The sequence below is a fragment of the Giraffa tippelskirchi genome, chromosome 3 (genome assembly GCF_054371585.1).
Source record: "Giraffa tippelskirchi isolate mGirTip1 chromosome 3, T2T-mGirTip1v1.2.pri, whole genome shotgun sequence".
NCBI lineage: Eukaryota > Metazoa > Chordata > Mammalia > Artiodactyla > Giraffidae > Giraffa > Giraffa tippelskirchi.
In genome coordinates, this window is record NC_137277.1 from 125,023,137 (window position 1) to 125,046,420 (window position 23,284).

General features: G+C 36.6%; 1 protein-coding gene across 3 annotated transcripts in view; it reads left to right on the plus strand.

The window, feature by feature from the left end:
* NCKAP5 (NCK associated protein 5) overlaps positions 1-23,284 on the plus strand; it is a 1,233,002-nt gene that overhangs the window by 1,007,537 nt on the left and 202,181 nt on the right. For all 3 annotated transcript variants that reach the window (XM_081579255.1, XM_081579258.1, XM_081579257.1), the window contains 2 exons: positions 6,044-6,082; positions 13,654-13,773. In XM_081579255.1, the coding sequence (XP_081435381.1) occupies positions 6,044-6,082; positions 13,654-13,773 (159 nt within the window). The remainder of the gene's footprint in view (positions 1-6,043; positions 6,083-13,653; positions 13,774-23,284) is intronic.

Genomic DNA, 23,284 nt, shown 5'->3' on the forward strand with positions numbered 1-23,284 from the left:
AACATATTGAACATTTGGGGGAAGCACTTGGGGGTCAGATATTCCATCTGAATCCTTAATAAAAGGGTGTGTTTATTCAAAAGGAACAGACATGCATCCATAGATACATACACACACATACAAATACATGCGCACACTTTGTCACTTCACCATCACCTCTACTGCCACCCAACCCCTCATCTCACCTTGCAATACAAAAGCAAAACTAAGGACCACTCTTGATTGTGAAGCAAGGGACTAGAGGTTTTCATGTTTGCATCTAGCTTCTGTGTCCAGCTGTTTGACAGTTCACTGGCAAGCAGTGAAGTGTTTATTCTCAGTATCGCCTTGGCCAGTTCCTTTAAGACCAGTTTATTCCCAAGTAGGGAAGTATAATGACACATACAACTTCCTCAAACTAATGTCTTACATTTGGGTAGATTCAGCTGTGTCCTCCAAACCTTTGTAAGATACGAACCTTGCCCAGGCTCTGGGATCTTGGGGTGCCCCCAGCCTAGCAGTATAAGTGAGGGAGATGGTTAATCCCAGAGGAAGGAGGTGAGGGAAACTCACAGAGGAAATGGGCTGCACTGAGGACTTGGAGAACAGACAGCACAGTCACCAAAGGTCAGGAGGAATGGTGGGCAGGAGGTAAAGAGGGCAAAACTGAAAGGGCATCTGTAGTAGAAAGAGCTGGAGCAGGTGAAGTCAGATCTAGAAAGGTGAGTGATTCACTCTTACCAGCACACTGGGCTTACTGCGCAGCTGTGAAAGAACAGCTGGCTGTACCCAGAGATTCTGACCTGATTCTGCTCTAGATCAGAGCCTGAGTATTAGAATTTTTTAAAGCACTCCAGGGATTTATAATATTCAGCCAAGATTAAGAACCACTACCCTTACGTCTCTGAATGTGTGTTTTAGAGAGCATTTTCAGAAAGCATCTGTAAGAGGATGAAAGCTCCACCGAACTGGGTATGATGATAGAAGAGCCAGGTGAACCCATGCAGAAAGTTAAAGTTATTCCAATCCCCTAACAGTGTCTGAGCAAAAAATAAACCTTAGCCCAGTGTTTCTCAAATTGTTTCTCCAGACCTCTTCTGCATCACGATGAGGTGTCTCAATTGTTAAAAATTTGATTCTTCAAGTTCACTCAGCTACTCTTAAACAAAATGAGGGATGAGAGAACTGGCAATTTGAAGAAACTTCCCAGGTGAAGCCACCAAACACAGAAGTTGGAGAATCTGCCTCCCAATTAGGCCGTTAGAGTTAGACTAGAGTTCATAGTCAGCCAAGTTACCAGGGTATTTGAGTTCTCCGACTTTTCCACGCTCTACACTTCAGAGCACAAGGACAGGGAAAACCAGACCTCTGGCTGTAGTTCAGAAAAAAAGAAAAAAAAAGCATCAGAATTTCTTTTAAAGCAAGACTAACTAAAGGCAGAAGTAGGTTAAGAACAGTTTTTACTTTTCTTTCTTATTCCTATGGGATATGCCAACATTGGATTGCTGAATCATCTACCACATCTGGGACCTAAGTCATCTTTAAAATCAATGTCTTAAAAAACATAGATGGAACATGATGTTGCTCATGGCTCTCACATGCTTCAAATGTCCATTTCATGTCTGTTTCATGAACGGATCATTAAATCAACTGATAATCCACTTCTTGTGCCTGCTCTAGACTCTAACCACCATTAGTAGTACTTTTGTTCTCATTAACAATATTTCTGCAATATTCAGCACAATCCTTGGCCCAGACTAGGTCACTCAACGCATATTTGTTGAATAACTAAATGAACAAATGGAGATTATGAGCAGCAAATTAATTTCCAAATTAGTTTTTACTAGAATTCTGCATACATAGTTAGATGAATTTCTCCCACTCCCAGGATCTTACAGGATTTCTTTTTATAGAGTAAATAAATAATGTAGATGCTTAGTGATTTTTATTTATACATGTATTTTACACACAAATACACACACACAGACTTCATCCCTTTACAAAGGAAAGGCCTTCTTCTCAAACCATCCTTCCTTAAATGCTTACCTGAAAATGTGTTTTACTTCCTGAAGTTTGAGTGACCAGATTCAGATTTAACATTTTTGTCAGGTATTTTTCATCAGGTACTGTCCAAGGTGGTTTCTCCGATGATGTCTGTCATCTCATACTTTTTTCACAACAACTTCAGAGGCAGACAGTTCCCTTGCATTACAGATGAGAAAAATTAGGTTGCTCTCCCACCCCTGTGCATATCAGTGAATGGTCAACACAGGACAGTATTGGAACCCAGGTTTTTCCTTTGATCCTGTCACCAGTCCTACAATAAACCAAGGTCAAAAGTAGAGAAAACTTCTGCAAAGCACAATTTCTAAAACGTGTGCTTTTGTGACCAGGTTTTTAATTACCTGGCTGACATGGCAGTGGCTTTGCATGATAAAGTAGCACATAAAAGGATGAAAGCAAGACAGCCAGGCAGGAGGACAAGACTGTTAAGCATGGTGTCCACTGAGTTCCTCCCTCGCCCACTTTCGACCCCATCTCCAACTGTCTTCTGGATGTGGTGAGAATTGGCTCCCTCTGGAATGAACTCCCAGATGTGATTTCTCGTTCAGCCTCAGGGACTGTTGTGCAATAAAATAACAAACAAATCTACATCCTCTATTTTCCTCCCTCTGCCCACCTACTTTGAGATCCCTCTACGCCTGACAGGGAAGAACAAAGATGCATGTGGGTCAAAGATGAGCCAGGTGTCAGAGGAGCTGGCTTGTCTTGAGAGAATTCTTATGGAGAGGAAAGAAGAGATGTACCACAGCACCCACCCATCCCTGTTCCTCTCCTAGGTGCAAAGGGGGAGGTTTCCACAAACAGCCCAAGGGAAATTGTCAAATAAGCCAGGGGCTTAAGGACCATCAGCTTTGCTCAGTGTGTCTCAGGTCCCTGTGACCCAGCCCAGCTGCTCATTTTTTTTTTTTTCCTTTGGAGAGGAAAGCTGTCAGCTGACACTGGAAGGTATTTGTTCTCATTAGCTGGGCCTGCCAGGGTGTGATTATTTGCAACCCAAGTGCTGAGGGCAGGATGCTATGATGAAGGCAGGGGCCCATTTCCAGGGATCATCTTGTGAGACTATTAGAGGTTGCAGGCACAAGCTCCGAACAATTGTTCTGTTCATGCATCTGGGAAGCCTAGCTGTTACAAGTCCTAACAAAACCCAAGAAACTATGCTTATAGACAGTACCAAGGAAAGCATTTGTATCACTTGCCTGCTTTTCTAAAAAGAACCTGTGAGCCCTTCCGGGTAATAGAGCCCCATGTCAGTAGGTAAAGAAATAATGCATTTGTGTATCTTTGTTCAATTTTCGAGTAGAGCAAACAATTGTCCAAAATACATGCCAAAAGTAACTGTATCACAAATAGAGTCTGTAAGCCTATAGGGCAAACATACTTGGATTGCAAAGATATAACATATTTGCTCCTGCAGGCTTTTACAGATAAGATACTCATTTATGACTCCTGTTAAATCATGTAGAGAGCTATTTTATGTGACCACCATTCCACAGACTGGTTTAAGTGAGAGACCAGTTCTGAAGAAGAAAAGAAAATATTGATATTAGGCAGTTTTATGAGAATGTAAATCAAATCCAAAGGTTGCTATACAAAAGAATTAAATTATTTATGGTATAAATTAAGTTTGGTACATTGCTCCTGACTTAAGCAGCATGAATAGTTCAGTTCTTCTGTTGGTTTTTTTTTTGGTTTTTAATTTGCAAGAATAAAATGGATAGTATGTATTTTGACTTTAAATTCTCATGAATTGGAATGAACATTTAAAAACTGAAAGATTTTCAAGATTATGCTATTGGTCAATTCGTGTGGGCTGAGTAACATTTATCACCATTGTGATCATGTATAAATAAAGTGATAAAAGAAACAGCATGTGTTACAGAAAATGACTTATTTTAGTCTACAGTAATTCTTAGATATCTTCTTTAACTTGGACTGGACTAAAAGAAATACCTAATAATACTTTTTCTTCAAAACTATAGTTAGTTTTAGTAAAAAGCCTTTCTTTTACACTTAATGTCAGCAATGTAAATTTGAAAAGGATTCTGATAGGAAAAAAATTCCCTCTTGTACATATAGCTCAACTAATCAATTATATGGGTAATCTGATTCTAGTCATTTACTGCTTGTGGTGTGAATGTCTGCTAACCACAAATAGACGACAGCCTCTATTATAATTTTCAGTGAGGTTTACTGGTAGCCAGCTGTCATTAAGGATATGCTATTTTTGTCAATATTGAGTCAAGAAGCAATTTCCATGGAAATGTTTTTACCATAATCTATTCCAGTATACTAAAAAGAGAAATGAGCATACACAATTTAGTATCAACAAAAATTTAATTTGTTAGCAAGAGAAAGAGAAGATAGAAGTGTGGTCTTTAGTCTTTGTTTGAATGTGAGAATTAGCAAGATGATTACAAGTTTATCACACTTACAACTGTGTTGTTGCCTACCTCTTACCAGCTATGTTCCTTTTGAAACCAAGAAACACATCCCAATCATAGATACTCTGAAAATTTATATTGGATAAGTGAAGGAATAAATGAATGAACAGAAATATTTAGAATATTTAAATAACCTGACTTGGTCTTTAATGTTGTCAGTTTCAATTATCACACTAAATGTTTACCATATGTGTATGTACTGACTAAAAAATTCCATATAATTCACCTATCTACCATAATTTTATCAATAGTAGCCATATAGGTATATAACTTTAAGATTGTGGTGAATTTTATTAAGTGACTCTCTGTGAAGTGTTTTTGAAATCTGCAGGTGAAAAAGAAATCTTAGTATAAATACATGTAGAAAGATGAATAGTTTTCTGGAGAAAATGCCAGATCCTTGAAATATGATATTGATTCACATGGCCTTTAACTGGAATTGTGTCACATGCCCACTCCTAAGCCAGTCACTGAAAGGGAATGGAATTACCAACACCAAGATTCACCTCCTAGGGCCAAGAGAGGTCCAGCTTTTCCTACTGTCCCAAACTGCCTGATACCTGAAGAAAATTAGGGTTCTAATAATAAGTGACAATTTTATTTAGTTATATATTAGAAGAAACTCAACATAATAGTGGCTATTTTATTTCTATCTCATATGCAAGTTCTGAAATAGAAAGTACAGCTCCATACATCATCAGGACAAGGCTCATTCTATTTTTCTTCACCCAAGTACTTAACATGTGACTTTTATTTTCAAGATGGCTGCCGAAGCTCCAGCCATCACTTTCATATCCCAGCTAGGAAAATAAAGAATAAGGATGGGCCCTCTTTTTTTTATGAGACTGCCTATGCATAAGTCCAAGAAAATAGACTGCCTGCAACTCATTGGGCCAGAATTTTGTCACAGAGTGACAAGGGAGGTTGGAAAATGCATTTGTATGTATCCAGGCAAAAAAATCAGGGGAAGAAGGGGAAAATAAAGAATAGAGTAAGCAACTATCAGACTCTCTTATAGGTAGTAACGACAGAGGATAATATAAACGAAGATTTGGAGGAGGAAAGCAAAGCTTATATAGGAATGAATGAGTTGCCCCTATTCTGCACTTTCCACCTACCTCTATTGCAAGTAATTTCAGGCAATGAAATAGTCACACAGCCAAAGAATGGGAAGGAGAGGTAACGGGCATTGTAAATCAGCAGTGTAAAACTGTGTACAGATAATTAGGATCATGTTTTGCACTATATCATTTTTTAGCCTTCTTAAAGTACTTTACATATGAAAGGATATTATTTTTCCAAATATGGAAATGTGAGAGTCAAGGTATGAATGATCTTTCCAGCCTAACCATCTTAATTAGCAACAAGGTCACCTTTGGAAAATGCAAAATATTACCTAGACGGATAGGCTTATTATGAAAAGAATCAGATCCTCTAGAAGTAGAGAAAGGAGCCAGATGAGGAGCTCATTAGCTTTGGGAAACTTATTGGTAAATTAGAGTCTGTGCATATAAGCTCTCATTATTATAATCAGCAACTCTTTTCTTTATTTTTTAAAGGTAGCCAACCAGGTTGTGCAAGCTCTGCTCACTCAAAAGGTAGGTCACTTTCCGTCTTTATTATTTTCATAGTACTTACGTGAATAGATTGGAACTCACATTGTCAAACTAAGGAAACCATGATTGATAGCTGCAATACTTTTCCATTTATTCACTTAGGTTAAAATTGTATGCGTTTTAGATGGCATATGAACATCAATGACCGATAGATTCATAAAATTTAAACTCTTGGGAAAGTAATAGAAAGCTTTTTGAAGATGAAAGATTTCCATGGGCCTACCTAGATGAGTAGCAGACCTATCATTTTTATTTAGTAAATGTAAACGTTAAATAAGTTGATGGATTCTTCTGGCCCCTATAAAATGAATAGCCTCTGATGGACAGCATTAACAGAGGCCTAAAATTCAGCAAGAGATCTTTGAGGTTAGGAAGGTTATTTAACTTCTCTGGGCCTTAATTCTTCTTCTGTAAAATAGAGATAGTAGTGTCCACCTCCCAGAATTGCTGTGGTCACTCTATGAAAAGGAGCAGGAAGAGCTGTTCCTACAGGAACAGCTTTGTGGTAAAGATAAAGCAGATAGTGGTACTATATACTTGAAAGCTGCTGAGAGTAGATCGTAAGCCTTCTCTCCACAATTTTTTTTTAAGAGAGTTAACTACGTGTAATGATGGATGTGTTAATTATTTTGCTCTTGGTAATCATTCTGCCATGTAATGTATATCAAATTATCACATTTTACACTTTAAGTATATACAATTATATATGTGAATTTCTTCTCAATAAAGTTAGGGAAAAAACAAATGTTAGTCTCTGAGCATGAAATATTTATACCTTCTCCTTTGTTGTCATCTTATTCTGCCTTCAGATCATGTTATTGGGGCAGAATGGGTAAATGCATGTAGTTTGCCCAAACTTAGCTAGTTTGTAAATTTTATTGAACATTTCTCATCTCTTTCCGTGATCTATCTCAGAGGCTGAATTCTAGTTCCTTCTGATTTTGTTTATTCTGAGTTACTGCTCTATGAGATAGAGATATCCTCTTAAAAGAAAATGTTGAAACATGTGACTTGTTCAGATGTGGCTTAGGAGAGCAAAATCACTTATGGCATTTTTATTTTTTTAATTGAAAACAATTTTAGGGGTTCACTGCTTCTCATGAATGTACTTAAATAATTATTATTTTAAATGTATGCTATAAAAGCATTATGATAACAGTTTTGCTAGACCTTCTCCCCCAACTACTTCTATCAAAATATCATGCTTCCTGGTACAAACGATTTTAACTGCTTCAGATTTTACATTGACATTACGTGAAGAGAGAGATTTGAGTGCACTTACTAGGTTAGAAGTACATTCAATTGTGAATAACAAAAATCCAAAATAATGGTGGCTTAAATAAGCTAACATAAAATTAAATCAGTTATTTACTTCTCAGATCTAAATCTGCAGGTGGGGAGTACATAGCCAGCATAATGTCTTCGCTCCATAAAATTCATAGGGTTGCTGGCATCATGGTTTCTATCTTGTTATTCTGTGGGATGTGGCCTCCATTTCCACAGTTACCTCATGGTCCAAAATGGCTGCTGTACCTCCAGTTATCACATTCGTATTTTAGCCATCAGGAGGAAATGAAAGCCAAAGAAAAGGAAGAGGGTAAAAGACACACACCAGCTATCTTTTAAGAGAGACGTCTAAAAATTTACACACCTCCCTGTTTACATCTCCTTGAACAAACCCTAATTACACAACCACACTTAAGGAAGCCGACAATGGAGTCTTTCTTCTGGGTATGTGCCGAGTTGAGAAGTGAATGTCACCTGATTGTAGAAGAAGGGGAGAAACAGATGTTGAAGGACAAATCATGATTTCTGTCACAACATATTTGAATACTCTTTCTCTTTCAAAGGCTTTAATTCCTCAACTGCTTTCCTCTTGTTGGAAACTCAATACTCATTTAATTACAGATGTAAGGAATGCCAGGGAGCACTGTTGCAGCTCTATGTGTAACTGTTGAAAGACTTCTCATGCCTGTCTTTTTTAATAGTGCTTCAGAAAAGAGACAAGAAAACCGTCTGGCACAATATATAGGAAAATGGGACCTTTCAGGTCAGCCACAAAAAAATAGCTACACAAATTCAAGTAATAACTAGTAAACAGATAAATCTACCTTGGTACAGTTAAGCAGTAAGACACAAAAAGATGTGCTACTGTGAGATAGCATACCTCAGGGATGCTGTGAGCAGGAAAAGATGCCAGAGCTTTCAGAGATTCCAAAAGAATCATGTTCTGCAGAAACATGCACCTCCCAGTTTTTATAGAGACTGTAAAATTGCTACAAAAAGACTAAAATTTCTTTTTAATTAAGAGCACAATATGGGAAATAAGATGTACTCCAAAAGCAGATGAGAAACCTAATTCTAAAAAGGGATGTAGCTGATACAGAATGAAAAACAGAAATCTTGAGTGAATTATCTAAGTCACACACACACACACACAAACACACACACACACACAAATCCTTGCGGTGAAATTATAGTCATAACCATACAGTTATGGAATATATCATTTGTTGTGACACAAAGGCAAATCTCCCATGACTTCCATTCCTCCCTCAGCAACCAAAAAAGTATTTTGCTGGCATACTGTGAATTGGCCCTGATAAGCATCTTGAAGTCACAGAGTACATTTCCTTTCTAAGTACTGATAGGAAAAAAAATTATTTCTATAAATTTAGTAGTTTCTGTTAAATGTATTGATACATATCATGTTCTAGTAAAGTAATTCAGTTTATCTCAAAAATCTACAGGTTCTCTTAAGAGAGCTGACTGTTCCTCCTTTAGATCAATAATGTTAAAGTGACAATATTAAACACAGCTCACTTCCAATTATGCCTCCAAATCATAGGTCCAAGCCTGTAAGTGAAATCAGTAATCTGAGTCAAACTCATATTTTTGTCTGAAATATATTTTGTCTTTATTAAGACAATTATATACACTGAAAATTTAACTCTCCTATGTTCTTTTTTAAAGTTTTTAATTTTTTTGCCACTAACACAAAATTGGAAGAAAGACATTTTTTCCCTCTATTTTACAGCATATCAACAACCTTGGTCTTTCTTATCTTCATGTTCTTTAAAATAACCAAATATTCATGGTATTTTTTAACTTTCCAGCAAGAATTAAGGCTCTTGTATGGTGGAATCTAGCAACACAGCCATCCAGATAGAAGCAGAACACAATTTTGTAGCTTTAAACTAAAAGAATTCCCAACTCCTATGTATTTCCCTTGTAGAAAGAGCAGTTGAGCCATCTGGGTCCACTTTTCTAGCAATGGTGTGTGTGTAGGATCTGGTTTCCTTAGAGTCTGTTTATATTTACTGTGCTGCTGCTGCTAAGTCGCTTCAGTCGTGTCCGACTCTGCCCGACCCCATAGACAGCAGCCCACCAGGCTCCGTCGTCCCCGGGATTCTCCAGGCAAGAACACTGGAGTGGGTTGCCATTTCCTTCTCCAGTGCATGAAAGGGAAAAGTGAAAGTGAAGTTGCTAAGTCGTGTCTGACTCTTAGCGACCCCATGGACTGTAGCCTACCAGGCTTCTCCGTCCATGGGATTTTCCAGGCAAGAGTACTGGAGTGGGGTGCCATTCCCTTCTCCGATTTACTGTGCACTTACAAGGAATCAGACTCCACATCTAGCATTTTAAATGCACAAAATCATTTGGTTTTCACCACAGTCTTGGGAGATAGGACGATGAAGATAATTTCCCCATGGTCCCAGTTGCTAGAAGTGGTAAAGCCCATATGTTAACCTAAGGTTGTTGCACTCATACTCCATGCCCTTATCCTTTGCACCATTCAGCCTCCACAATCCCTTTCAGTCATTTAATGTTTTCCCCACTGTAGTTCAGCAACCAGGGAAACACTGTGAAATTCAACAGATGGGTTGAAATCCAATCATTATTCACATACGATTGCAAGAAATAAAGGGGCAATGTCACAGGTGCATTTCTTAAAACTTTTGGAAGCATTGCCAGCCCTTGCTAGCAAGGACATCCAGGATTGCCAGCCCTTGCTAGCAAGGACACCCAGGATTGCCAGCCCTTGCTAGCAAGGACATCCAGGATCTGACTTGCATGAAGTCAAACATGACTGCAAATTTGGACCTTTTTTCAAATCAAGCTTTCTCAGAATCAGTCTAATTTTTGGATGATAGAATTTCCCAACTGCCAGGGACCTTAGTGAACATTTAATCTTGAGCTTGTCAACTAGCTTTGATAACAGGCTCAATTTACTGTAATTACATAAACTGTTTAGCCATCACCCAGATTAAAAATGTTTTAATCCGAATGCCTTTTTGATGAAGGCTTCCAGTACTCAGTTTGCCACGAGACTCACCACTTCCCATTGATTAGAACTGGCCTGATTCAGTGATACAATTATGTTACCTGTCTCACCGTTTTAAGTGTTTGATGTTGAGGTCTTTGGTTGGTCTGAGATGTGAACAATCTTTTCCAGCAATTGCTTTTTTTTTTTTTTAACTGAAGTATTAGCATTCTTAGAAGAGATAGGGATATGAGTGACAGACACTGAAAAGGATTGTGACAAGGAGAGGCTGATGGATGTGCTGTCCAGTAAGTTTCAGGGAAAGATTGAGGCGGCGGCTCTTGACAAGCCATCTCATGAAGCAGCTGAGGCATCCCTTGTCTTGAAAGCCTGGTTTTGTGCAGTAACGCCATTTACAGATGAGGAAACTTGAGGCATAACCAAAGTAAGTTACTTCCTTATGATTGTGTGGGTAATAAGGACCAGAATCCAGGCCCCTTAACTCTCAATCCAGTGTATTTCCATAATACATACTACCTCTGAAATAGTTATACCAGTATAATAGCATTTTACATGATAAAATCAAATTTAAATAGTTTTCAACAATCTAGTAGTAATATCAGTATACATCAAGCTTCTAAGCGACCAACATTTTCCTAACTTTCCTTTAGCCTGGAACTGGTAATGGTTTTGCTCTAAGTGCATAAAGTAACCATACTCCATAGCTACTACATAGCAGTGAATCCAGAATCTCCTTCAGCCCCAAGCACAGGGAAACGTGCTTGTTAGGAGTGCTATGTGTGGATCCTCCAGGGAAGTTGTGGCTTGAGATCATTAAGATACACAGGACCCTTTTAGACCAGTATACCTCATTGCTCAGTATATTTTCCCCACACATCCAGCTGTAATGTCTTACTTTGTTTTCAGTTGAGAGTGGCATGCAGACTGCAAATAAAACGGGCTATTTCCTTGAACCCAAAGACCACTGTACTTGCTTACATGAGATGAAATGTAGTCAAATCTTTGGCATTGTTTACTTCTTGATAACAATTATACAACACATTCCCTTTTTTTTGCTTCAAAAGATACAACCCTATATTTTATTTTCAGTGAGGTCCTCCTCTTGAGACCTGAGATGTACTAGGGAGTCAGAGAAAAAGAAGGGTTGTGCGTAAGGGCAGATGGTCGAGCCCTTATGGGGAGCTATGATCTCAGAGGATGGTACCTAAACAGAAGAGTTCTTTAGTTTTTAATGCATTTCCTGGGAGGCATAGTCTAGTTCCCATCTTTGTAACTGACAGGGTCAGCGTTAATGGTTCTTTCACCCAGCTTCAAAATGTCCTATGCGCCTTTATGTTAGTGGGTTCTCATTGTGAGCCCAGAGGAAGAAAAGACGGCCAGCTGACACTCTCTGCCCAGGTCTCACTGTAGTAGTCAGAAAAATTGTTGTTTTTCTCTCTCTTTCCATCTCTCCAGTCTGGTTGACTTACGTGTATGCACGTGGGCACACACATGGTTTTGATTAGAGTTTCTTGGGGTGAGAGCTGTCTGGCATCATTTACCATCCACAGCTTGAGTGAGGAAAGGAAGAATGTTAGAACAACACAGAATATTCTTTAATGTCTACAAATTTTCTCTGCAGCTCATGTCTGTTGGTCAGTGATGATAAGACTTGCATCGCATTCCTAAAGCCCTTTGTTTTCCCCTCTTCTGTGTACTGATCTAGATAAGCCAAGAGTGATAAATGGTTCTCAAGGTCAATAAATTGTGTTCCTGCTAATGAACTTTTACTGCCTTAAGTAATATTAATGGCCATGGAAATTTGGGCACTGGTACAAAAACTCGTTATAGAATATATTTATTTTTTCTCTTCTTTTTTTTTTTAAACTCATCTGAAGAGATCTTTTCAACTTATTTTCAGTTTTGCTGCTAAAAACAGTTGCTGGTATTCCTTACAAGTCTCCTTTCTCCTTGCAAATCCACACTCATATGCTTCTGTCTCCATCCCTCTTCCTACAAGTGAGAATGATTGTGTTTTCCCACCCAATAGGTACTATTAATATTTATTTACCTCACAGTCAAGTTTTATTAATTGCTTAATTAGCAGTAGTGAAAACAATTAGTGTTTGGGAGCAGGGAGTGTTATATACATGCTAAGAGCAAAAATTAGCATAAGTGAAACACAGAGGTTGAATTCTAAATAAAGACAACAAATCTAGCCTTTTAATTTGAGCAGTGCCTAGGTCTCCAAAAGAGGCTCTGCCAAGTGGCATGCGTGTTTACGGGTGCACACACCCCCTGCCCCTACTTTATAGCCACTGTCCTCCTAGAACTTATACGCGGGTACCTTGCTCTGACATGACGTTCCTTTGCTCTACTCTTCATTAGTAGGCAGCAATCAGTTGAAAACATCCTAAGCATAAGCTTCATATTTACCTAAAAAGGTGAGGGGAGTATAAGCTGTGCATTGAGCTATTATACCACACCCTGTCTCTTTGCCTTCTGTAAAGAGATTGGATAAGCCTGGAAATGATGATGCACCTCAGGTAAAGCCTTGGAAGATATTAATAGATCTCTCTCTAGCTGCACACTCAGGTTGCCACATGGTTATATATGGCACACACCTACGCACCTCTGTGACTCCGGGGAGCAGAGCTATGGACTGGTACTCTGTCTTGCTTGCAGAGCCTTAAGTAAGATCTTAGTTGCCCTTAGTTGCTCAACCTGTAGTTGCCCCACATCAGAATATGTAGATGGATAAACCAGTAGTATATCCTACCATCACTAGAGAGTAATAGAATTCACCATCATCTTCCCCTTTAACAACATAATCACACGAGTTTACTAAGCTCCTACTACTCTGTGGGGTGCTGTACTAAACGATGGAAGAAAGTGTCAGAACAATATGCTTATGCTGGCTTGTGCTTGATTATTGCTTTTATGAAGATAGTTAAAAGGCCAAATATATAGGTGGAAGCTTAAATTGACTTTATATCGCTGAGATTTACCATCTTTAAAAATAGCATGCTAGATTAATGCATTTCTGATTTCAAGGTGCTGTTTTGTTGTTGTTGTTGTTGTTTTTATATTGGCTTTCCTGAACATAATAATTCTATCAGACAATGGGCTGTGTAAGAAAATATTATGTGTGATTTATTTCTGGGGGTTTGAAGACTAAAAATACTATATTTTACTAATGTGTCTGAAATAGCAGATGAAATATGGTTATAATATGCAAAGCTATCTTTCAATTATAGACTTTTTTTTCCTTTCAATGTGTTTTTTACAGGATCTGAGGGAGGAATGTATAAAGTTGAAAACAAGAGTGTTTGATTTGGAACAACAGAATCGAACACTAAGCATCCTTTTCCAACAGCGAGTCAGACCAACTTCTGATCTCCTCCTCCAGGTATGTGTTTTTGTGGAAAACAGTCTTCGCTACTGAAATGCTATTGACAAGAAGTGACTTAAGTTCAAAAGTTACCACTGTGTCCATGGGAAAGACATACTGCCTCAGAACATCCATTCTCTCCCCTCTCAAGGGGTGTCATTAAAATTGAATGTCTCTTAAATCTCTGACTCATTAAAGATAATTTTGGTAAAGAAATGCATCAACAAACAATAAACAGGTAAAAAGAAACAATCAGAGGTATCATCTGGTTAACTCAGTGAAACCAAGAAATGGAGTCAGAAAATAATTGATTGCTTTGGGAACCAGTATTAGTACCTTTGCACTCCATGATGAGCAAGGCAGAGTTTTATGTAATGGCCAAAGAGCATTTCTTTATTTCAAGCACTCGGTAATATAAAAAAAAAAAAACAAAAAAACAGCTGGGGTTTGTTGTGCTTTCGTATCTCTCTCTATGCAGCCTGCCTCCTCACAAGCTAAGACTTCCTCCACTCTGCCTCAGTATTTTACAGGTTCTCTTTGTCTAAGTATTCTCACCGAACTCTTTCAGTTGACTTTATAACACGCAGAGTCATGGAAAGTCAGACCATTTGAATCATTTTGAAGCTGTCCCTGAGAAAGAGCTAGAAAATATATCTGAGTGCAGGAAGACACATGGATTGGCAGAGGGGTCTAGAAAGCTGATATTTGCCATTGCCTATTTAAAAAAAAAAAATCCTCTTAATGTACATATTTGCTCAAACAAGCTCCAGGCCTTGCTCAGAGTTCTTCTGAGACCAAGCTGGCAAGGAGTATGTAGGGTCTCACAGGGACAGTGTACGGTGTATGAAGGATAAACCCCAGCTGCCTGGTCTAATTGGCTAAAGGGAAGGAGAAAGAGATATCCTCTAGACTAGCCTAGCCAGTACTGTAGCCACTAGCCAAATGGTGCTATTGAAACTTTAAATTAAGTTTCTGTGTCAAACTCGTCAGATTGCGAGTGTTGAAAAGCCACACATGACCAGCAGCTACCATATTAGACAGTATTTGTATAGAACATTTCTGTCATCTAGAAAGTTCAGCATGTTTCCAGATGGTTGAGATGGTGTTGCTAATTTACCCTCTGAACTTTGACACAAACATCTTCACCCGACTCCTCAGGGAAATAATGAGAAATTGTAGCTCATGTCAGAGAAAGAAAGATGTTTGGTAAAGCCTCTCTTCAAAATGTAATCCCCCCACACACAAATGAAAAGAGCTCTCTGAATTGTAAAATAGATCTCATCTCTTAATTTTCTCTCTGCTTTATCTATTACTGCTTAATTCATAATTGACAGGTCACAAATTGTGTGGGAAAAATTCATCTATCTCTATTCTGTTTCCTGATCCCAGCCACGGTACATGTTGGTCAGAGAGAATCTTGCGTCTGTAAAAAGTTGTATCTCATTTGCTCTCTTATAATCAAGATCCAATATTGTAATTACTTTTAACAGCTGTTGCATGTTTATGAGTTTTTCCATTTTGCCTGTTTTAACTTCAGGCTTTTCTGGAATAACTTTTAAGGATTTCTAGTCCCTGCTTATGAATCATCATGGTTTATTTTCACAGTGGGCAAATGTACCATAGATATTTAAGCTGTTTCATTAGCTGTCGCAAATTTCTTAAATACACATCCAAATGGTAGAGGATGGTGTTTGTTCTAACAGTAGAACTCAGTATTTATTCATAGGGTGTTTTCCACCAACACACTGTTTCTCCCCAAATAGATCTCCTTTCCAGGAGCCATTCTAATTTAAATGAAATTTGTAAAAGACAGGCTGACAATATTAGTAGTTCTGCGAGGTAGAATAATAAGGATCATGCCTGCCTTCTAACATGTAAGAACTCACAATCATAGACAAAGTTGCTGGCTTTTCAGGTGGTCTGTTCCTCATGTGACCTGTGATTTTTTTTTTTTTTTTCCCCTTTCTGATGGCATAAGTACATATCATGGAGCACGAGCTGAAGTAGAAGCAATTTGAATTTGCTTTGCATTGCACCTATGGAAGCTCTGTAATTATTTGTTGAATGAAATAAATGACCCAGATTCATTCTGTAAGCTGGCGAGTTACTTTATATACAGTTAAGAGAGGTTTACACCCCTACCTCTTCTGAATGTTTCCTGTCTGTGTGGATGCTTTGAAACTATGCAACCATGGTGGTCCAGCCCAGTCTGTTGGAGGGCATGGCTGGCGAGTGCAGCAAATCCATCAGTATGCCTGGTCCTGAGTATGATAGATGTTTTAGGTTCTGCCCATGGACTACAGGTTCAGTACAATTTTTCATCCTATCTTAAAAAACGGTATTAGTTGTCATTTGCTGAATACAGCCTAACGATTCTGTATAATCTAAGTAGCTACTTAAAGAGAGACACAGAAAGATTGTTGAACACATTGTGAGTTTAGTAGATACATTGTAAGTAGTGGAAAAGAAAATTTATAAAAATAGTTAATTCTTTGTCCCTCAAAAATAGAGAATAAAAAGGGTTACCTGGATATTATTTAGCATATTCTGATATAGGAAGAATAAAAAGGGTTAGTTCTAAGGGTTAATTGTCAGATTCTTGGAAACTTACAAAGAGAACCAGGTCAGTGATGAGAAAGAAAAGAAGCCTAACCTGAAATTTAAACCTTAAGAATGACCATAAACTTCTCTGTTGGTTCCAGTTCCAGTAAAGCATCTCTGGGACTATGAACAGTAACAAATCAGATTAAGAAGTTCCTTTATATTAAAAGAATTTTCTAAATTCTAATGAATTAAGAAACTGGTATAGCAAATAAAATCCAAAAGTAACATTCTTAATGGAATTGGAGTCTCTAACTTTATTCATACTTACTGGTCAGATTAAATAATGCTCATCATTGCCATTTACAAATCATATTAAATAACACTCTCAATTTACTGAACTAGCAGAGAGCTCTCTACCAAGAATACTTACTTCTCTGACCAGTTGAGTTATGAATGAGTTATGTTTATAGCTCATACTCACATGACTATCATTTGTCTTGGTAATTATGTGATTTTAAGTACATTATAAACCAATGAAATGTGGTGTAAAAAGAATGGTTTCTATAAAACAAAGTTGAATGCTTTAAAAAGCTTGTAAAGGCATATCTCTAAAAAAGTGGGATCAAATAATATTTTTGTCTAATGCAAAAACAAGAAAGTTTGTGGGAGATGGGGAGTTATATTAAATGTAGAGGCACATTGCATGCAAGTTGCTTCTCATGTGGTTTTGAGTTCTTGTTCCACTGTTAAGAAAAACGAAACCTAGCATGTGTTTGATGCCAAAGAAGACATTGGAAGATATAATAGGATCCCTGGAAAAGAAGCAGCCTTGGCCCTATAAAAAAAAAGAATGTTATTTAACAAGCACAGAGTGCTTATGATGTCAAATACTGTTCTTCAACCTTTACAGTGTTCATCCGTGTACTCTCCGTTATAGCCCTGTGAGGTAGGAACTGTATCTGTACCAATTTTACAGGTGGGGACACTTAGGCACAAAGAGCCTGATCACCCAGCAGTAATTGACAGAGTGAAGATTTAAGTCCATGGTCTGGGTCCAGTTGCTTCCTTTCACTTCCCATCTGTGCTCCCTTTGCATGGGACAAAAATGCACATGAGGATCATTTTCTGTTTCTGTACTCGGACATTTTGATTAACCGGCCCACTTGTGATCAAATCAGATCAAGGGCTTCTGCAGTGTAATCGCAGTAAGGACCCTACCATATTTACACATTTCTGAAAGCCTCTTGCTTTGTGACATTCATAGCTTTCCCCTCTCTTGTGTGTTCTGCCCTGTCTTCTTTTGGACACCTGTGTTATCATTATATTGATAGGACACTATTCTCATATATTCTGCCTAACACAGTTTTTTATTCTTTTCCTTTTTATCTGATATTTCAAAGGGTCCTATACTCATATCTTTGGACCAAAATAGAAAGCAAAGAATGTTATAGTGTAGATTATTCTCACAAACAGTTGAGAATCTGACAACTTAGAACCACGGTGTAAAAATTTGCTGTCACTTCTGAGAGTGTTGATTTCTTTTTGCTAGTGTTTTGTTTTATATTATTATTTCAGATGAGATGAGACAACTTTAAAATTCTTCTTGTGCTTCTGATGTATTTTTCCTTCCCTGAATTTATTTTCAGAGTGTAAATCTCTCCAAGAGTCTTATTTGACAGGACACTACACAACACACTCATCTCTCCACCTGTTCTTAAGCAATGAACCCTGTTTTCTGAGAACCAGTCTAATTTACCCTGCCATTCAGGGGCCTTCCAGAGTCATGGTGGTCCTCTGAACTTCCCCTCTGCTGGAGCTTCCACAGTATTGGTAATCTATACCACAGTATAAGCAGTTCATTCATTGTCCTGTATACAATTATGGAATCCTAATTCCATATGGAATCCTAAATCCATATTCCAATATGGAATTATGAAATCTCTCATGGTACTGATGGTGGAGGTCACACAGTGGAGCCCCCATAACTCGGGATGTCATGTTAACTTTTATTTCACCTAAATAGAAATCTCCTTGAGGGTAGCAGCTATGCTGAATGTAGCATTTTACCCACCCACAATATCGTTCATAATACGTATTCAGTGTATGGTTTGATGGCTTAACCTTAATTCAATATATTTTAATGGAATTTAATTTTGTGTACACAAAATTTTGTATACACAAAATTAAATTGGGAGTGGTGTTTCTTTTTGTTTGTTTTTTGTATGCAACAATCTAATTGCCTTTATTCTTCTAGTTTAATTGAGGTATAACTGACATATAACATTGTATATGTTTAAGGTATACAATATAATGATTTGATATATGTATATATTGCAAAACGGACATTACAATAAGTCTAATTAACATCCATCACTATGTACAGATTTTTTTTTTCTTGTAATGACGGCTTTTAAGATTTCCTAGTAGATTTCAAATATGCAGTATAGTATTATTAACTATGATCACTATGCTGTACATTACATCTCCAGAACCTATTGATCTTAATAACTGGAAGTTGGTACCTTTTTATTCCCTTTATCAGTTTCCTCAACTCTCCATCCCCCACCAATCTGTTCTCTCTGTGAGTTAGTTTTTTTTTTTCTTTAATTCCACATATAAGTGAGATCATGCAATTTTTACTGTCTGTCCAAATTATTTCACTTAGTATAACGTCCTCCCGGTCCATCCATATTGTCATAAGTGGCGAGATTTCATTCTTTTTTATGGCTGAATAGTGTTCTATTATCTATGTATATAAATTTATAAATCTGTCTCTAAAAATATATAAATATATCTTATAAATCAAAAATATATATACCATATATAACACATTTTCTCTATCCATTTACACATCTATGAAGACAGGTTTGGGCTCTTTGGCTGTTTCTCCATTTTGGCTCTTATAAATAATGCTGAAGTTAACATGATGTACAGATAATCGCTTCTTTGGTATAGTGATTTCATTTCTCTTGAGTGTATGCCCTTAACTGGAATGGTTAGATTATATGGTAGTTCTGTTTGTAATTATTTGAATCATATCCATATTGTTCTCTATTGTGGCTATACCAATTTACATTCCTACTAACAGTGTACAGGGCTCTTTTTCCTCCACAACCTTAATAACACTGTTATCTCTTATTTTTTGATAATGTATTCTAACAGGGGTAAAGTGATAACCCATATGATTTTGATTTACATTTCACTAATGATTAGTGATGTTGAGCACCTTTCCATGTACCTGTTGGTTCTTTGAATATTTTCTTTGAAAAAAGACTTATGTCTTTTGCCCACTTTTTAATTGGCTTTGATATTTTGCTTTTGAGTTATATGAGTTCCTTATTTGCTTTAGATACTAACTCCTTAACAGATATGTGACCTGCAAATATTTTCTCCCATTCTGTAGTTTGTCCTTTTATTTTGTTGATGGTTTCCTTTGCAGTGCAGAAGCTCTTTAGTTTGATGTAGTCCCACTTATTTATTTTTAATTTTGTTGCTTAAACTTTAGGTGTGATGTCCAAGAAATCATTGCCAAGACCAATGTCCAGGAGTTTTTTTTTTGTTTTTTTTTTGTATATGATTTATTCTAGGAATTTTATAGTTTCAGGTCTTATATTTAAGTCCTTAATCTATTTGAGTTAATTTTTGTGAATGGTATAAGATAGGGGGTTAGTTTAATTCTTTTAAATCCAGTTTTCCCATCACCATTCATTGAAGAGCTTGTCATTTCTCCATTGAGCCTTTTTGGCTCCCTTGTCAGATATTAGGGACCATATCATGCATGGATTTATTTCAAGATTCTTGATTCTATGCCATTGCTCTGTGTGTCTGTTTTTATACCAGTACCATGTTGTTTTGATTTCCATTGCTTTATAATGTAATTTAAAATCAGAAAGTGTTATTCTTCTAGCTCTGTTCTTCTTTCTCAGGACTCCTTTGCCAATTAAGTGTCTTTTGTGGTTCCAAACAAATTTTAGGGTTTGTTTTCTATTTCTTAAAAAAAAAGTGCCACTGGAATCTTGATAAGGGCTGCATTGAATCAATATATGACTTAAGTAGTATGGACATTTTAATGATATTAATTTCTCCAATCTATGAACTCAAGATATCTCTCCACTAATTTGTGTCATCTTCAGTTTCTTTCATTAGTGTCTTATAGTTTTCATTGTAGAAATATTACATCTCCTTGGTAAGATTTATTCCTCAGTATTTTATTATTTTAAATACTATTGTAAATGGGATTTTTTTGCTTATTTTTCAGATAATTAGTTTTTAGTATATTGAAATGCTATTGACTTTCTGTATGTTGATTTTGCATCCTATAACTTTATTCATGATTATATCTAAAAGATTGTTATGCAGTTTTTAAGTTTTATAAATATAGAATACCACTGAGTATGATACTAGCTGTGGGTTTATCATGTATGACGTTTTTATGTTGAGCTATATCCATTCTATGTACAAGGTGTTGAGGTTTTTTATGAATGAATGTTGAATTTTCTCAAATTCTTTTTCTGCATCTATTGAGATGATCATAGGATTTTAAAAATTCTACTATTAGGATATATCACACTTAATGATTTGCAAAGGTTTAACCATCCTTCCATCCAAGGGGTGAATCCCAATTGATTTTGATGCATGACCGTTTTAATGAGCTGTTGAAATCAGTTTGCTAGTACTTTGTTCAAAATTTTTACATGTATATACATCAGGGCTATTGACCTGTAGTTTACTTTTCTTGTAATGTCCTTATCTGGCTTTGGTATCGGGGTGATACTGGCCTCATAAAATGACTTTTGGAGAGTTCCCTCCTCTTCAATCTTTTGGAAGAGTTTGAGAAGATTGGCACCAGTTCTTAAATCTTTGGTAGAAATTTACCAATGACTATCAGGTCCTAGGCATTTCTTTATTCAGAGGTTTATCGCATTACTCATTCTTCATCTCTTCAGATTTTTTGTTTCTTCATGGTTCATTCTTGGTAGCTTGGTTGTTTCTAGGAATTTTTCAATTTATTCTAGGTTGTCCAATTTGTTGGTATATCATTGTTCAAAGTAGTCTCTTATGATCTTTTGCATTTCTAATGTATCAGTTGTAATGTCTCTTCTTTTGTTTATGGTTTTATTTGCTTGAGTCATCTCTTTTTTTCTTGGCTAGCCTAGCTAAGGGTTGATCTGTTTTATTTATCCTTTGGAAAAAAAAAAAAAAAAACAACCTCTTCGTTGGATAATCTTTATTATTCTTTTGTTAATCTTTTCTATTGTTTTTTTTTCTCCTCTAATTTTTATTATTTCCTTCTTCTGCTACTCTTGGGCCTCCTTTGTTCTTTATTTTTCTAGTTTCTTAAGCTACAAAGTTGTTTGTTTGAGAGCTTTCTTTTGTCTGATGTATGTGTTTATCAGTATAAACTTCCCTCTTAGAATTTCTTTTACTGCATCTCATAATTTTTTATGTTTGTTTCCATTTTTAGTTGTTTCAAGATGCTTTTTTCTCTTTTCAGTTCTTTGGTTCATTGGTTGTTCAGAAATGTGTTTTGTTTTTATTTTGATTCATGCATTTGTGAGTTTTTGTTGTTGTTGTTGTTTGTTTGCTTTTCCCTGTCTTTGGTCTTTAGTTTCATATCATTGCTTTTGGAAAACATTTAGTGTGATATCAGTGTTTTAAGTTTACTGACTCATTTTGTGTTCCAGCATATGATCTATTCTAGGAATTGATCTTTCCAGTTGAGAAGAATGTGTATTTTGGTGCTGTTAAATGGAATGTTCTGTATGTGTCTTGTTAGGTCTGTTTGGTTTATAGTACTAGTCACATCTACTGTTTCCATATGGATTCTCTGCAGGATGACCTATCCACTGTTGAAAGTAAGATATTAAAGTCTCCAGCTATCACTGTATTGCTATTTATTTTTCCTTTTACTCATTTAAATATTTGTTTCATATATTTAGATGCTTCAATACTGTGTGCATAAATATTTATAATTGTCATATATTGTTGATTGATTGACTCCTTTATGATTATATTATGACCTGCTTAGTCTCTTCTGGACATTTGTAGTTTCAACTCCGTTTTGTCTGATATAAGTATAGTTAACCTTGCTTTCTTACCATTTGCTTGAAATATCTTATTATATCCCTGCACTTTCAGTATGTGTGTAGTTAAAGCTAAGGTAGTTAGAGCTAAGTTTCTTGTAAACAGCATATTATTAACTTTTTAAAAAAATTTTTATTCTGTGTCTTTGGATTGGAGAATTTAATCCATTTACATTTAAAACAATTATTGGTAGGTGAGGATTTATTATTGTCATTTTGTTGTTTTCTGATCGTGTTGTAAAATCTTTGTTCTTCTTATCTTACTGATTAAATTTGTGATTTAATGACTTTTGTAGCAGTATGCTTTGTTTATCATAATCTTTTGTGTAACTACAACAGGTTTTTCCTCTGTAGTTATCATGAGACTTACATAAAATATATTTATAACATTCTACTTTAAGCTGATAACAACTTAATTTCAGTAGCATGCATAAAACTCCACACTTTTTCTTCTCCCTTCTCACATTTTAGATTATAAGTGTTACAATTCACATGTTTTTGTATTGTGTATCCAATAATAAATTATTGTAGTTATGGTTATTTTTCATACTTTTTTAAAAAGTATGAAATCTAGAGTTGCAAGTAAGCTATGCAACACCATCACAATATTAGATAATCTGACTTTGTCTATGTATATACTGTTATATAACTTAAGGCAATGGCATCCCACTCCAGTACTCTTGCCTGGAAAATCCCATGGACGGAGGAGCCTGGTAGGCTGCAGTCCATGGGGTCACAAAGAGACGGACACGATTGAGCGACTTCACTTTCACTTTTCACTTTCCTGCATTGGAGAAGGAAATGGCAACCCACTCCAGTATTCTTGCCTGGAGAATCCCAGGGACGGAGGAGCCTGGTGGGCTGCCGTCTATGGGGTCGCACAGAGTCAGACACGACTGAAG